The sequence below is a fragment of the Giraffa tippelskirchi genome, chromosome 8 (assembly GCF_054371585.1).
Source record: "Giraffa tippelskirchi isolate mGirTip1 chromosome 8, T2T-mGirTip1v1.2.pri, whole genome shotgun sequence".
Lineage (NCBI taxonomy): Eukaryota > Metazoa > Chordata > Mammalia > Artiodactyla > Giraffidae > Giraffa > Giraffa tippelskirchi.
Window position 1 is genome coordinate 1,940,358 of NC_137282.1, and position 18,314 is coordinate 1,958,671.

Here is an 18,314-nt window from a genome sequence, read left to right on the forward strand (position 1 = left end):
ACATACTATGCTGATAAAACTTTTACTGTTTTCCTGGTTTTAAAAATAGAGCTTAGTCTACTCTTTTATTTCCACATCTGCAGGTACATAAAGAACTTGATGATATAAAATTGAAAATATATCTTAAGAAACACTTACCATTGTCGTTTTTCACCATCCCATTGCTGAGCTGTTTTAATCTCTTTTGATGTGATTTGCCATTGTAGTGGATTTGGGCTTGAGCAGTCGAATTCAGCTGAATGTTACACACGTTGCACAAAGTGAAATTGGTTTGTTTCTTTTCTTTTTCTGGTTTCTCTTCAAAGCCATCAGGCGAAAACTCAGCCTCACACTCTCCATCTTGGACGCATGTGGAATCTAGGGTACAAAGAAAGCTATGAACAAGTCAATCAAGATTCCTGGATTCCTATGAACATTAGGGTATATGTATTTTTTTTTTTTAATTAGAGTTTTCATCTTTTCTGGATATATGTCCAGGAGTAGGATTGCTGGATCATATGATAACTCTATTTTTTAATTAATTAATTTTTTATTGAAGGATAATTTCTTTACAGAATTTTGCTGTTTTCTGCCAAACCACAACATGAATCAGGCATAGGTATACATATACTCCCTCCCTTGTGGAACTCCCTCCCATTTCCCTCCCCATCCCACCCCTCTAGCTTGATACAGAGCCCCTGTTTGAGTGTCCTGAGACAGACAGCAAATTCCCATTAAAGACACTTCCATACTGCTCCCCACTATGACTGAATCAAATTACATTCCCACCAAAGTGTAGGAGCATTATTTACAATTGCCAAGACATGGAAGCAATGAAAATATCCATCAATGAATGAATAAATATATACGTATATGTAGATAGCTATACCATTGTATATACTACTCAGCCATAAAATACAATGAAATACTGTCTTTTGCAGCAGCATGGATGGACCTAGAGATTAACATACTAAGTGAAGTAAGTTAGAGAAAGACAAAAATCACATGATATAACTTATATGTGAAATCTAAAAAAAAATGATACAAACAAACTCATTTACAAGATAGAAATAGACTCATAGACGTAGAAAACAATCTTATGGTTACCGAAGGGGAAATATGAGAGAGATAAATTAGGAGTTTGGAATGAACAGATACACACTATCGTATATAAAATAGATAAACAACAAGGCCCTACTGTATACCACAGGGAACTATATTCAATGTTTTGTAATAATCTATAACAAAATAGAACCTGAAAAAGGACATATACATATATATGCATATACATATATATAGATAGATAGATACGTGTGTGTGTTATATAACTACTTTTCTGTACACCTGAAACTAACACAACATTGTAAATCAACTGTACTCCAATAAAAAATCAATAAAAATTAAAAATAATAAATTAATTCTTAGATTCCTTCATATTACTAAATTCAGTAGCAAATAAGCATTGTCCTAGACACTGCCCTGGTGCCTCAGATGGTAAAAATCTGCCTGCAGTGTGGGAGAGCAGGGTTCGCTCTCTGGGTTGGGAAGGTCTCCTGGAGAAGGGAACGGCAATACACTCCAGTACTCTTGCCTGGAGAATCCCGTGGACAGAGGAGCCTGGTGGGCTGCAGCCCATGGGGTCACAAAGAGTCAGACAGGACTGAGCGACTAACACACACACAGAGACACTTACAATTGAAAATTTCCAATTCTTCCCATTTTAGTAGGTTGCTTTCATACTGTACATTATATCGTTACATCTTTCATGGTATACAAACTGAGGTAGCAGGTAGATGAGCACCCCCACCCCCCACCCCCACCAGGGTAAAGCAATTGGAGACTCATTCCCTGCGGACAGAAACTCCAAGAGAAGAATAGCAAAACAATTAAGGGAGGAGGCTGAGTCCTGCCCAGACCACAGAGTCCGCGTTTCCAAAGTCAGGAGTCTTCCCTGACCACACGTGTGCAGAAGAGGCTCCTTGAAGGCCAGAGGGGAGTTATGTCAAGGGATGTTCCCTACCCAGATGCCTTTTCTCTTGGCTAAGAGATGCATGTGCACACAGGGGCAGATCCTGAGATGCACCAAACACGGACTGTGACCCAGGCAAATAAAAATGATTGGCCAAGGAAACCCAGAAGAAACACCCCATAACAGTAATTCAGACGGCCATTAGGGCACAACTCCTATCTGTGAGTGTATCTACACGTATGGTACTCTCTTCCTCCTACTAAATACTTTACTTGCTTCACTACTTTCCATCTTTGTGGGAATTCTCTGCAAAGCTGAAGGGCCAGGTCCCTTGTCACTGACTACAGGTCTAGCAGCTAGGACCTGGTGCTTTTACTGCTGTGAACCAGCCCAATCTCTGGCTGGGAACCCAAGCCACTGCAGGCGGAGGCCACTGGAGATCAAAATGGCAAGGGTTTTACTTTGCTTTTGCCATGCCAAATACCATGTTAAATGTCATTTTAAATGACAAACGTCATAACAACAGAAAAGGAAACAATGAAGAACTATAGTCTTTCCTGTTTCAAACTGAGGAAGCTGAGGTTTACAGTGCGTAAAGAATTCACCTAGGGTCACACACCTAAAAAGGGTACCTTTGGGATCAGCATTCAATTTTATTTATCTCCATATCACAAGCTCTTACTTATCATGCTCTTTAGTAAGTACTAATGTAACTGGGAAGGATTAATTTTGATTTCATGCTGAATCTGTTTCTTTGACTTGAACCCCTCTTTTTCTGCTTTTGTTAGTATAATCACACATAATGGCCTGCCTTAGAGAACACTGCCTCCTCTGCCTTATCCTTAAACTAAAAAGTGCCTTTGTTTAGCTCACAGGGCTGAAATCACTGATGACTGTTACATCCTTGATTCCTTGTGTAGGGACTGTGGTTTGTCAGCATGGCTCAGAAACTGTTGTTTGGAGGGATGGAATCAAAGATAACTGTGACCTGTTTGTTTATTGATATGGCAGTAGCCATTCCATTTCACACCACCTGTGAAATGACTGTAAGAAAAAGAAAGTAGCACATATAACTGCCTGAGGCCCGCCATTCTAGGAAATACCTGTAAGAACTAAATGGTCTTTTTAACTTTGCTACCTCACCTCCCCCAGCTCTGAGCCATAAAGAATCTGGCATCCAGGCCCCGACAAGATGGTTATTTTGAGACGTTAGTCTGCCATCTTCTCAGTCAGCAGGCTTTCCAATAAAGCCATGTTCTCCGCCTCAACATTCCATCTCGAGGATTCACTGTGCTGTCCTGCGGTGAACAGAGTGAGTTTGGACTTGGTAAAGGAGGTGTTTCACCTGTCACAGCTGCTGAAGACAAATAATGAATGATATTTTCACTTCTCATCTTTTATTTTGTAAAATCAAAAATCACCTTGAAATTCCTTTCAGTTAGCAAAACCAAGTAACAAAATAATTTAAGCCTTCCTAAAAGAAAAGCCGTATAAAGCAAGCAGAGTTTCCAAAAGAGAAGGTACCTGTATTAGCTTCCCTACCTTTCAAATTTATGGTGGAAATTAAAGAAAAGGGAGCTTGCATGATAGGGATAAGGAACTGTTTGCTCCATTAAAGGATACATTGTTGTTCAATTGCTAAGTCATGTCTGAAATTTTGTAACCCCATGAACTGCAGCATATCAGGCTTCCCTGTCCTTCACCACCTCCCAGGGTTTGCTCAAACTCAGGTCCATTGAGTCGATGATGCCATGCAACCATCTCATCCTCTGTCGTCCCCGTCTCCTCTCGCCTTCAATCTTTCTCAGCATCAGGGTCTTTTCCAGTGAGTCAGTTCTTTGCATCAGGTGGCCAAAGTATTGGAGCTTCAGCTTCAGCATCAGTCCTTCCAATGAATATTCAGGGTTGATTTCCTTTAGGATGGACTGGTTGGATCTCCTTACAGTCCAAGGGACTCTCAAGAGTCTTCTCTAGCACCACATTTTGAAAGCATCAATTTCTCAGCACTCAGCCTTCTTTATGGTCCAATCTCACATCCGTGCATGACTACTGGTAAAACTGTAGCTAAGACTATCTGGACCCTTGTTGGCAAAGTGATGTCTCTGCTTTTTAATATGCTGTCTAGGTTTGTCATAGCTTTTCTTCCAAGGTGCAACCGTCTTTTAAATTCAAGGCTGCAGTTCACCATCCACAGTGATTTTGGGATACCATTAATGCACTAGAGATTTCCTCCTTCATTTCTACAACTAAATAAAATTCTCATATTTTAATATTCCTTATCAATTAAGTAAAATCACTTATATTTGGATGGACATATCTTACATGTACAAAAAAGCTAAAATTGTTTCAGTATCTAAAAATAAATGGTTTGTACCTCAAATACATAAGATGTTCTGAACATCTAAGATAGCTTCATAGGGTGCAAAAAAGTTTGACAGATCTAAGGATTATATCAGAATACATTATTTTTGGACAAATATAAGGTATGCATACTCAAATCTAAGAGAAAAATCAACTGACAATTGCAGTATCTCTGACCTTCAGATAATAATTAAAGTAACTATTGAATAGTTATTTTACTCTTTATTTATAAATCACTTAAAATAATTCTAAATTAGGAATGGAGTTTAAAATATATATACTACACTATATAAAATAGATAATAAAAAAGGACCTACTGTATAGCACAAGGAACTCACTCAATATCTTGTAATAACCTATAATGGAAAAGAATCTATATCTATATATGTATGTATATATGCATATATAATTTAATCACTTTTCTGTACACCTGAAATTAAGACATTGTGAATCACATATATTTCAACAAAAATTTTACAAAACCAATTAACTGCACAATAGGAAAAAAAAAAAAGTGGTGTCCTGGATGGGATGCTGGAAAAGAACAAAAACATTGGTTTAAAAAAACCCTGTGCTCAGTTGCTCAGTCATGTCCAACTCTTTGCAACTCCATGAACTGTGGCCCGCCAGGCTCCTTTGTCCATGGGACTTTCCAGGGAAGACTACGGGTACAGGTACTGGAGTGGTACTTGCAATAAACTTGCTATTTCCTTATCGGGGGTGGGGAGAAGAAAAAGCCCTAATAAAGTCCAAATAAAGTACAGAGTGGCAGCAATTTCACTCCTCTATGACTGGGGACAAAGGCACCAGACTAATCTGTTAACAGAACAGCAAAGTGTATAGGTGGGGTTTATGGAACTCAACTGACTTGATAACTTTTCTGCTAATCTAAAGCTACTCTAAAATAAAAAGTTTATTTAAATTGGAAAAAAAAAAAAAAAGCTACTAGTTTGGGACTATTCTTTATTTCTCTTCTTGACTAATACAACAGAAATCTCTTTGGAGCTCCTGTACTCTGGGAAGGCACTAAGACAGAAGCTTCCCTTCTCTTCGTTCTTTGCTCATTCATCTCCGCAGCAGGAAAAGGAAACTGCGATGGGGAGAAGGAGTGGAAGATCACTGCCTTGCACGGGACTGGCCATCTCGACTCTGCTTCAAACTGGCTTAGAAGTACATGCTCTTATTTCTCAGCTGCCATATACAAACATGAAGTGTAAAGGCTTACCATCTCTGGTTTCTCCAGGTGCCCTGCCCGTGACTTGGAGGTAAATTCAGTGCAGAGAAGTGTGAAATCTAATATGGACCACGGCTCCAAGCCATTTCCTCTCAATCAGATTTGCTGACAAAATAACTAACCTGCCAACCCATTAACAAAAAGTCTAACAGACCTCCACTGAGCCCTTGTGTCTAATAATGATTGATTCCAATAAAAATGAAGGATGATCCACTTTCACACACACACACACACACACACACACACACACACACACACACACACACACACAGAGTGCTATTCAACCAGTCTCATAAACTTCATTTTTGTTTAGTATTTAACTCTACCACAATAATCAACAAGCATTAATACAAAATTAAAAGGAATGTCTATTGGCTGAAAACTAAACCTGACTTTATCAAATGGAAAATGTTCCTTATACACAATTTTGATATCTTACTTCAAAGTTAAAAAGTCAAGTTCTGCTGTTTCACCCATGATTGGTTTTATCCTTTGTTCTTGGATTTTCGCCCTTGTCAAAACAGCAAGGAACCTTAAGATTCTACAATAATTTGCACTGACAATCAAGTGACAATAAAAAAAAAATTGGCCAACAGGCAGTTCAGAGCACAATAAACCATGACCTATAAAGGCGTAGAAATGTAAGCAGCACAGTAAAATAAACTAAAATATTCTTGTTTTTGCAATGACTTCTCTTTCCTTAGAATATTATTTAATGAGGTAGGTAGGGACTTAAAATTGTAGAACATATTTAACACAAAATTGTGCCATAAATAGTGGCATAACTGATACTAAACAAACAGAAAATTCCTTTATAAATCGTGATCTGACAGCATATCTAACAACCATTTTTCATCTAATAGAAACAAAATAAACATTTTAACTATAGCTATTTCACGGTGATACAGTTGACTAGCTAAAGTGGATGATAGCCACATATTTAGTAAAAAAATAGAAATTATAAGTTCATTCCTTTGAGTTTTAATAGTATCTATACAGAGGGTGGCAAGTGATAAATTTTAGCTGTTTTTTTCAAAGTCACTTTCACTGAGAAAATAAAAGTCAAAGTCTAAATGAGTCTAAATATTGCCCAAATGCAAGACAAAATGTGTTCTCAAAATATCTCTCTGAAGAGAAGAATCTACTGATATTGAAGACCTTAAAGAGTCCACTATAAGGAACTTTTTCAGTTTATTATGAAAAAAAATAATGTCTGGGGAGGACACATCAGTTCAGACCATTTCACTAAAGGAAAGTTGTACTTTGTATGAGGAGTAAAAATTCTTAGAGTTTATAGTTGTAATGCAACTTTTCTCTATTGGCTCAGTAGAAAAGAAGCAGAGAAAACAATGAAGACCTAGTCATTGTTTATGAGGATACAATCCCACAACTGCAACTGTAAGATATCATTTTCAAGAAACCTTTCAAACGTGATCTTAAAAAATAGAAAAAGTTAGTGGAGATTGCAAATAAGCATTTATGGAGTGAAATAGTTAGAAAAAATATGTACTACAGTTATGTGACTGGATACTAATTACTTGGAATAAAATTTCTGGAGACAACATCAAAAATGAATTTTAAAAGCACTAATTTAATTTAAAATCACTGAGGAAAATATGAGAAAATTACTAGATATTTCAAAAGTGGTTCTAGTTCTAGTGCTTTCAAAGACGTTGTTGCCAAAGTTTCCTCTGCAGAGCTTAAACAAACATGCTGAATTAAACTAAGATCAAAAAAGAAAATTTACAAGCTAACATTTTAAAATCTAATCCTCAATTTTCAAAATTATGAAAGAAAATTGGCCATTCTCTTGTCTTCTACTTAGAAAAAAATGAGAGATTATCTTTTATTTCATATTTCTTTATATTAGGATTTCACAGTGTAAATTACATCCATATATGCAAATATATATAGATACCAAATACACCACGAGAAATCAATCCAACTGTTTCGTTAGTGAATTTTCCTCTATTACTTTAGAGCAATTTAGAGAAAAAAATCACATTGCACGATAATGGTTACATATTGTTGTCGTTCTCCAGTCGCTCCGTTGTGTCCAACTCTGCGACCGCGTGGACCGCAGCACACCAGGCCTTCCTGCGCTTCCCCATCTCGGGGAGCTCCAACTCCGGGAGTAAATATTAAATATAATTATATAGAACATATAAATTATATTTATACTATCTCACCTTTGAGAAAATGAGAGATCACAGCACTCTTTTTGCATTTCACTTTTAAGAGTATAAATAATCCATAACCAGTGCTAAAAAGTACCAACATAACAAAAGCTTTGCATTGATCTCACTCCCCACTAGAGTGCAGTGTGCATTTAAAATTAAAACTACAGTGTTAGGAGATTCCCATAACACTAGGCACAAAAATAGCTTTATTGTAATTTTGGGGCTTCCCTGCTGGCTCAGATAGTAAAGAATCCTTCTGGCAATGCAGGAGACCGAGGTTCGATCCTTGGGTCCAGAAGACGCCCTGGAGGAGGGACTGGCTACCTACTCCAGTACTCTTGCCTGGAGAATCCCAAGGACAGAGGAGCCTGGTGGGCTACAGTCCATGGGGTCGCAAAGAGTCGGACACGACTGAGCAGGTTTCACTGTAATTTTGTAAATATGTGATACATACATATCTTTATATATATATATATATATATATTTATATAAAATGGGGGGGTTTACCAGTTTATTTTTTTAATTGAAGAAGGATAATTGCTTTACAGAATGTTGTTGCTTTCTGTCAAACATCAACAAGAATCAGACACAGGTATAGCCTTGTCTCCTCCCTCCCGTAACTCCCTCCCATTCCCCTCCCCATCCCACCCTTCTAGATTGTCCCAGAGGCCCTGTTTGAGTTCCCTGAGTCATACAGCAATTCCCACTGGCTGTCTATTTCACATGTGGTATTGTAAATTTCCATGTTACTCTCTCCATACATCTCACCCTCTCCCCCCTTCCCTCCCCTCCGTGTCCACAAGTCTGTTCTCTATGTCTGCAGAACATTATAAATATATATATATATACACACACACACATATATATGTTATATGCATATAACATTTTTATAGACAATGTTCAGCTTTAGTAGCATACATATATAGCATATCTAATGAATTTTGCATTAATTCATTGAAATATAACTACAAAAGTAAGACAATTAAGATATATTGAAGGAAAGTCACAGAAAAGCTGACAAACTAAATTCATCATCACATAGTATCATGTGAAAGTTGCTCAGTCATGTCCGACTCTTTGCGACCCCATGGACTATACAGTCCATGGAATTCTCCAGGCCAGAATACTGGAGTGGGTAGCCTTTCCCTTCTCCAGGGGATCTTCCCAACTCAGGGATCGAACCCAGGTCTCCCGCATTGCAGACGGATTCTTTACCAGCTGAGCCACAAAGAAAGCCCAAGAAAATTGGGGTGAATAGCCTATCCCTTCTCCAGTGGATCTTCCTGACCCAGGAATCGAAACGGGGTCTCTGGCATTGCAGGCGGATTCTCTACCAACTGAGCCATCAGGGAAGCCCCATATTATTGTAAGTCTTTTTTTATTGATAAGCAGCAATTGTTTATTATATGGACTTCTGAGTTAAATATAAATATCACTTTGAAACTTTAAAACTGAGGCTATATAAATTAGTAATATCTTGCTTTTATAGTAGTAGTAGTGTTAGTTGCTCAGTTGTGTTCAACTGTTTGCGACCCCATGGACTGTAGCCCGCCAGGCTCCTTTGTCCATGGGATTCTCCAGGCAAGAATACTGGAGTGGGTTGCCATTTCCTCCTCCAGGGGACCTTCTGGACCCAGGATCAAACCTGGGTCTCCTGCATTTCAGGCAGAATCTTTACCATCTGAGCCACCAGGGAAGCCTATCCTACTTGTATAATAGGAAAATAATAGAAGGCATGAGACAAGTCAAGATTAATGGGGTATTTCAACTAGTTTTTACCACATCATGGTATGAAAATAAATTTGTTGGTCTCAGTCAGATTATGGTTTTCAAAAGATGACAAAACTCTTCCTAAATAGTCAAAGATTCACATACAAAATTAAATCAGGAGTGGCAGGAATAAATGCAGAATGAAACTTTTAATTGTTTTCCTTTCCCTTAAGCTGCACACTTGTAATACTGTAAACTCAGAATCATAATTTCTACTTTCAAACCTCAGATAAAGAAAATTTTACTTTACTCTTTAAGAGACTCATCATAAAAAATCATGGCTAATGTATCTCTGATACAAAACAGGAATTAATAATCTAAACTTTAAAAAAAAAGAAGGCAATTCTTCTTTTTAAAGCCATTCTTCAACTAGAGCATGTATTCAATAGTAGGTCAGATACATCCTACATTTCAGTGTAATTATTGTTATCCCTCAAAGTTTCAAAGTCCTATAAAAATGTATTATTATTATTTTTACAAACAAGTTGCAAATAGTTTTCTGTGTTCTGACCTGTTTTCCTTCTGGGGAATCTCTCCTTGAATCACTCCTGTCCTCAGGGCCTTCTTGACAAACCATGGGCCCCTGAAATTTATGCCAGCAATGTCCCTGCTATCCTAGCGGGGAGCTTGAGAATGAATCATGAGCTCTTGAGCTCTCAGGCCATATTTTTTACAAAGCTACTGTAAATATTAGCCCCATTCTCTGGAGAATGTGCCAAAATTCTTTGTGGTTTCATCTGTACCTTAGTTTACAACTAAAAGAGTTTATATAAAACTTAAAAGTGGCTTGCCCCAGAAAAACTTCGGAAGACCTAAATTAGAGATTGTTTTGGCTTCTATCTGGTGAAAAGTTAGGTCAAAGAAGGAGCTGGGAAGCCTGAGAATCACTGAAAAGTGATTGGAAAGACCTAGTTTAAAAGCATCTCCTCTGTGTCCAGCACTCCTGTAGGCACTTCAATGTTAGCAGAACCCACCGGCAAATATCCTAGTTCCCCATGGAGGGTGAAGAGAGGGTGCCAGTGTGGGATGCCTTTCAGTAATTGGTTACATGCCAAGGAAGCGCAAAACTATGATGTTTACCGTGATTAAGATTTGGGATTGCCAACTGAGCACTGGATGGCTAAATTGTTTCCTTATTTTAAGCAACAGTGTTGCATTCTCTCTCAACCTGGGTGCTTACAGTCCCAAGATTTCCTCTATTTTTCCCATGAACTCTGACTTCTCAAAAGAGATTTTGATATTTTAGTGATTTCGGATTTTGCCTCTGCCTAGTCTTTCTCTAATATATACATTTACTCCTGATATTCCCTGTATCTAGATTTGTCCATAAGCATTCTTGAGAAAGCATGATTACTCTAAGTTCTGTGTTTGCTTTCACATTCCCCCCCTCCTCAGCCCCAGAGGAGTAGAGCAGATACTACTGATGATACAGAGTACCTTCAGGCTGCTTGAGAATATTTTCCCACATCAAGAGAAAGCTCCCTGAAAAATGTATTCATTCCAGCTGTGGCAGACACGCTGTATGATGGCCCCCAGTATTTCCACTTCATGGTCGTCAGATCTTTGCAGAGTTGGCTCCCCTGGAGAACCTCTAACTTGCTTCCATAAACAGAATATGGGAAAGATGGACATGGTTACAGGGGTATGATTATGTTATTTAAGACTGTACACGTATGTCACACCTTATGTGTGTTACATAAGACATGTACAGATGTGAGATTGGACCACAAAGGAGGCAAAAGCCAACACAATATTATAAAACAATTATCGTCCAATTAAAAAAATTTTTAAAAGAAGGCTGAGCGCTGAATGCTCAAACTACTGCACAATTGCACTCATCTCACATGCTAGTAAAGTAATGCTCAAAATTCTCCAAGCCAGGCTTCAGCAATATGTGAACTGTGACCTTCCAAATGCTCAAGCTGGTTTTAGAAAAGGCAGAGGAACCACAGATCAAATTGCCAACATCCGCCGGATCATCGAAAAAACAAGAGACTTCCAGAAAAATATCTATTTCTGCTTTATTGACTATGCCAAAGCCTTTGACTGTGTGGATCACAATAAATTGTGGAAAATCCTGAAAGAGATGGGAATACCAGACCATCTGACCTGTCTCTTGAGAAACCTGTATGCAGGTCAGGAAGCAACAGTTAGAACTGGACATGGAACAACAGACTGGTTCCAAATAGGAAAAGGAGGACGTCAAGGCTGTATGTTGTCACCCTGCTTATTTAACTTATATGCAGAGTACATCATGAGGAACACTGGGCTGGAAGAAGCATAAGCTGGAATCAAGATTGCTGGGAGAAATATCAATAGCCTCAGATATGCAGATGACACCACCCTTATGACAGAAAGTGAAGAAGAACTAAAGAGCCTCTTGATGAAAGTGAAAGAGGAGAGCGAAAAAGTTGGCTTAAAGCTCAATGTTCAGAAAACTAAGATCATGGCATCTGGTCCCATCACTTCATGGGAAATAGATGTGGAAACAGTGTCAGACTTTATTTTTTTGGGCTTCAAAATCACTGCTGACGGTGATTGCAGCCATGAAATTAAAAGACGCTTACTCCTTGGAAGGAAGGTTACGACGAACCTAGATAGAATATTTAAAAGCAGAGACATTACTTTGCCAACAAAGGTCCGTCTAATCAAGGCTATGGTTTTTCCAGTGGTCATGTATGGATGTGAGAGTTGGACGGTAAAGAAACCTGAGTGCCGAAGAACTGATGCTTTTGAACTGTGGTGTTGGAGAAGACTCTTGAGAGTCCCTTGGACTGCAAGGAGATCCAACAGGTCCATACTAAAGGAGATCAGTCCTGGGTGTTCATTGGAAGGACTGATGCTGAAGCTGAAACTCCAATACTTTGGCCACCTCATGCGAAGAGTTGACTCACTGGAAAAGACCCTAATGCTGGGAAGGATTGGGGGCAGGAGGAGAAGGGGACGACAGAGGATGAGATGGTTGGATGACATCACTAACTCAATGGACATGGGTTTGGGTAAACTCTGGGAGTTGGTGACGGACAGGGAGGCCTGGCGTGCTGCGATTCATGGGGTTGCAAAGAGTCGGACACGACTGAGCGACTGAACTGAACTGAACTGAGCGCTGAAGAACTGATGCTTTTGAATTGTAATGCTGGATAAGACTCTTGAGAATCCCTTGGACAGAAAGGACATCCAACCAGTCCATCCTAAAGGAAATCAGCCCTGAATATTCACTGGAAGGATTTATGTTGAAGCTGAAAGTCCAATACTTTGACCACCTGATGCGAAGAGCTGACTCATTCGAAAAGACCCTGATGCTTGGAAAGATTGAAGGCAGGAGGAGAAGGGGATGACAGAGGATGAGATGGTTGGATGGCATCACCGACACAATGGACATGAGTTTGAATAAACTCCGGGAGCTGGTGATGGACAGGGAGGCCTGGCGTGCTGCAGTCCATGGGGTCACAAAGCAGCAGACACAACAGCAACTGAACAACCACCACAAAGACTCTAATGCCTGTTTTGTGAGGAGAGACATGCCCTCACTAGCTTTGAAAGAGCGAGCTGCCACGTTCTGAGCTTCCTATGGAGAAGACCACCAGGCAGGGAGGTTAGGGTGGTCTCTGACCAATAGCCAAGAAAGACCTGGGACCATCATAAGCAGCTGAATGTTACCAACAACCATGTGAGTAAGAAAGGGCTTCCTTCCCAGCCAAGTCTTAGATGTGACCACAGCACAGGCAGACATCTCGGTACCAAATTCTAGAAGCCCGAAAGAGACGGAAAGGTCTGCCAGAGCTTCCCTCCATCAGGTTTCTCTACTGGTACTTCATATACCTACTGCCCTATGCTCTCAGAGGACGTGTTTTGTTTAGAGCCATTTTGCTCCAAAACTTCTAGCCCAGGCAAAGTAACTGGTATGTTACTGAGTAATCTGACTCTGAGTCATTGCACTTTAACTGTCTACTCAAATGACACTTTAACTTTTCACTTTGTGCTCATCAGCTGCAAGCTGGCAGACGATCCTGACTACCCAGATAAGCGATGTCTGGACTCTCGATATTTAGAAGCTGTGAGATAATAAATTTGTGTTGTTTTTACCCATTAACTTTGCTGTGATAATGTATAATGTCATGCAGCAAGAAAAAACTAATACACCCATCAACTCTTTGGTATTAATAGTAAAACTGAGGATTGGCCCAAATTTCCAAGGAAATGTATTTGTTCATCAAGGAACATTTCCATGACAACTTATCACCTAAGCTTTTCAAAAATGGTTTTAAGTTTTTTTTTTTTTTCTTTCTCTAGCTGTACTCCTAACCTCAAATAGATAAAGCATATTAGGGTAAAGCAGATGGAAAAACAGTGATTTCTCCCATGAAGATCTAGAGCTCGTGATGAATACCCCTGGCAGACATCACTAATCAATCACGCACCCTTTCCTTCAGACCCTGGATTTGGTTTTACACGCTCAACACGTCACTGCAGCAATCCAAGAGCTGTTCACATTTCCCTGTAAGACAAAGACTCCTTTTATGTGCTAGATACACTGATCAATAGATCAGATCTGACTTAGAGAAGAGTAGAAATGTGTTAGAAAACAACACAATAAACTACGCAGCACTCATGGTTCACTGCAGTACCACTGGACATATTTTTCTATCATCTGAATGATGAGCTTGAGGATGGTTAATTAAGTTTGCAGACTCAAATCAGACTAATTCTAGACCCTGTAAAACAATCAAAATGGAAAATGACATTGTTGAATTATAACAATTATTATAAACCAAAAGGTAACAAAGGATGATAAATTTGAGACAGAAAATGACTATATAATAGAGACTTTTTATATGTTAAAGAGTTTTGTGACAATCGCCTTATACTCATGTTTCTCAAATGCCTTATATTCATATTTAAACTCTAAGTAGATACATAATAGACATGAATACAGGTCTAAGAAGAAATGCGACAGATAATTAAATAGTAGACAGTAGATTATAAATTTAAATTAGAAGAAATTTGGTTTCTTAGATCCAAAAAGAAGACTAAGAAGAACCTGAATTACCATCTTAAAATAGATAAAATGTCATTAAATAGAAGGCGGTATTCAGCTTCTATTTCTATCAATGAAAGAACAATAATACATGAGTTTACCACATGAAAAATGTAGGCAACATATTGTATTGACCCTTTAAAAAGGAAGCTCCTTGGTTGCCGTTTTTAATTAGCTAACTGCTTGCTGCTGCTGCTGCGTCTCTGTTGCTACACACGAGCTTCACTCTGCTGGGGGTGGGGCTACTCTTCTCGTCCTGCTGTGCCTGCCACCGCTGCCGAGGATGCAACACAGTGCTTTCTCCTCAAAATAATTTTTACAATCTAGTATTTGCTTGCATTTTAAGGCTCGGTAAACCATTTCTAAACACACTTTCTTGCTTCAGTTCAGTTCAGTCACTCAGTAATATCCGACTCTTTGCAACCCGATGGACTGCAACACGCCAGGCCTCGCTCTCCACCGCCAACTCCTGGAGTTTACTCAAACTCATGTCCATTGAGTCGGTGATGCCGTCCAACCATCGCATCCTCTGTCGTCCCCTTCTCCTCCCGCCTTCAGTCTTTCCCAGCATCAAGGTCCTTTCCAATGAGTCAGCTCTTTGCATCAGGTGGCCAAAGTATTGGAGTTTCAGCTTCACCATCAGTCCTTCCAATGAACACCCAGGGCTGATCTCCTTCAGGAAGGACTGGTTGGATCTCCTTGCAGTCCAAGGGACTCTCAAGAGTCTTCTCCAACACCACAATTCAAAAGCATCAATTCTTCGGCACTCAGCTTTCTTCACAGTACAACTTTCACATCCATACATGACCACTGGAAAAACCATAGCCTTGACTAGACAGACCTTTGTTGGCAAAGTAATGTATCTGCTTTTTAATATGCTGTCTAGGTTGGTCATAGCTTTTCTTCCAAGGAGTAAGCATCTTTTTATTTCATGGCTGCAATCACAATCTGCAGCGATTTTGAAGCCCCCCCCAACAAAAAAATAATGTGTGTCACTGTTTCCATTGTTTCCCCATATATTTGCCATGGAGTGATGGGACCAGATGCCATGATCTTAGTTTTTTGAATGCAGACTTTTAAGCCAATTTTTTCACTCTCCTCTTTCACTTGCATCAAGAGGCTCTTTAGTTTTTCTTCACTTTCTGCCATAAGGGTGGTGTCATCTGCATATCTGAGGTTATTGATATTTCTCCCAGCAATCTTGATTTCAGCTTCTGTTCCATCAAGCCCAGCATTTCACATGATGTACTCTGCATATAAGTTAAATAAGCAGGGGACAACATACAGCCTTGACGTACTCCTTTTCCTATTTGGAACCAGTCTGTTGTTCCATGTCCAGTTCTAACCATTGCTTCTTGACCTGCATATAGATTTCTCAAGAGTCAGGTTAGGTGGTCTGGTATTCCCATCTTTTGAAGAATTTTCCACAGTTTGTTGTGATCCACACAATCAAAGGCTTTGGCATAGTCAATAAAGCAAAAGTAGACATTTTTCTGGAACTCTCTTATTTTTTTGATGATCCAGCGGGTGTTGGCAATTTGCTCTCTAGTTCCTCTGCCTTTTCTAAACCCAGCTTGAACATCTGGAAGTTCACAGTTCACGTATTTTTGAAGCCTGGCTTGAAGAATTTTGAGCATTACTTTGCTAGTTTGTGAGATGAGTGCAATTGTGCAGTAATTTGAACATTCTTTGGCATTGCCTTGCTTTGGGAATGGAATGAAAACTTACCTTTTCCAGTCCTGTGGCCACTGCTGAGTTTTCCAGATTTGCTGGCATATTGAGGGCAGCACTTTCACAGCATCATCTTTTAGAATTTGAAATAGCTCAACTGGAATTCCATCACCTCCACTAGCTTTGTATGTAGTGATGCTTCCTAAGGCCCACTTGACTTCACATTCCAGGTTGTCTGGCTCTAATAGAGTGATCATACCATCATGTAATTTTCCCTTAAAATGATGCTAGATCTCAAATCTTCAGCAACGTGTATATTAATTGATAAGACTGTTGCATTTTATTAACACATCTCAGAATTAAACTATCAGAATTAAACTTCTCAAGCAAAGCCTTGAAAGCCCCAAAATCAAAAATGTGAAACTATACCATATTGCCATGAAGCTCCTTCACACTACAAGATTTTATAGATTTGTGATTCTATACATTCTATATATCTCTTATTTTAACATTTATGGAACTGCTGTGTGGCTACTTAGAAAGCAAGTTTTACCCAGATTTGCTCTAATTTTTGAGGTATGTGTAAGTCAAAAATGTTTTAAAAACCATGGCTTTCCACCCAGCAATTCCAAAATCAGGTGATGTGTTGCTGTACACTGAATATTACTTACCGTCTCCTTTACTTCATTATATCTATAATTTACCAGATGAGAGAATGATCTACTTTTTTTCTGATCCAAAGAAATGAAAATGGAAAAACTGTAGAAGCTTTAAAATAATTAATTTGGAGGAATAATGTGTAGATCAACAATGAATTAGGAGAGAATACTAAGAGAGCATTTAAGCCAAATGAAATGGCACCGTCGATAAATGTTTAGATAGAGCATTCTCGATGTCATAATCATTTCTAACTCAGTGATGCTTATCAGTTAAATTTGAATCGGTTCTATTGAGATGGATGAAACTGGAGCCCATTATACAGAGTGAAGTAAGCCAGGAAGAAAAACACCAATACAGTATACTAATGCATATATATGGAATTTGAAAGATGGTAATGATAACCCTATATGCGAGACAGAATAAGAGACACAGATGCATAGAACAGTCTTATGGACTCTGAGGGAGAAGGTGAGGGTGGGACATTCTGGGAGAATAGCATTGAAACATGTATATTATCTTATGTGAAACAGAACACCATTCCATGTTCGATGCATGAGACAAGGGCTCAGGGCCGGGGCAATGGGATGACCCAGAGGGATGGGATGGGGAGGGAGGTGGGAGGGGGGTCCAGGATGGGGAGCACATGTAAACCCATGGCTGATTCATGTCAATGTATGGCAAAAACTATTACAATGTTGTAAAGTAATTAGCCCCCAACTAAAATAAATAAATTTATTCTAAAAAAATAAAATAAATAAAAAATAAAGTAAAAACTTTTATTGCAGGCTTTTCGTGCAAACTAGACAATTCTGTGTGCAAAAAGCATGCATAGCAGCAATCTTTTCTCAAAACAATTCGTATATACATAAATATGATGCAAACCGCTGAGATCCGTCTTTTGGAGAGAAGATCCCTGTCCACCGGAAAGGGAGATGTTAGTACTGTGGTGCTGGCAGTATGTTCAGGAATGGTGATTGGTGATTGTCTTCTGAGAACAAATTTTATTGCATACAGGCAGGGCAACAATAGAAATTGGCACAAAAGATTATATTTTGTACCAAAATCCTGCTGGCTTATTTTAATGCAACTTTTAATAATGATACTTTGCTAAGTTGAAAATAGGCATAACTTGAGACTTTCATGGTCAAACATCCACATTCTTTTTACACATTTAAAAATTCAATTTGGTTTCACATTTCTATTGCTTAACTAAGCAAGTTTACTCAACCTCAGATGGGCTTTAGAAAGTGAGGCTTCTTTTTCAGGCACTAGAAAATAAGAAAGGCCTCTGAAGAATTTAAGCTTTGACATAAATACATAATGGGTCAGAAAAGAGCTTTGCAAAATTACAGTGGAGAGAAAGAACACTCCCAGGCCAACAAACGTTCAGAGGAAACTTGAAATGTGGCTTGAACAGATATCCAGACTTATGAAGAAATACTGACTTCAAGG

At 38.9% G+C, this 18,314-nt stretch overlaps 1 protein-coding gene across 2 annotated transcripts in view; it reads right to left on the reverse strand.

The window, feature by feature from the left end:
* ZNF385D (zinc finger protein 385D) overlaps positions 1-18,314 on the reverse strand; it is a 938,617-nt gene that overhangs the window by 719,872 nt on the left and 200,431 nt on the right. For both annotated transcript variants that reach the window (XM_081520983.1, XM_081520984.1), the window contains exon 2: positions 139-357. In XM_081520983.1, the coding sequence (XP_081377109.1) occupies positions 139-357 (219 nt within the window). The remainder of the gene's footprint in view (positions 1-138; positions 358-18,314) is intronic.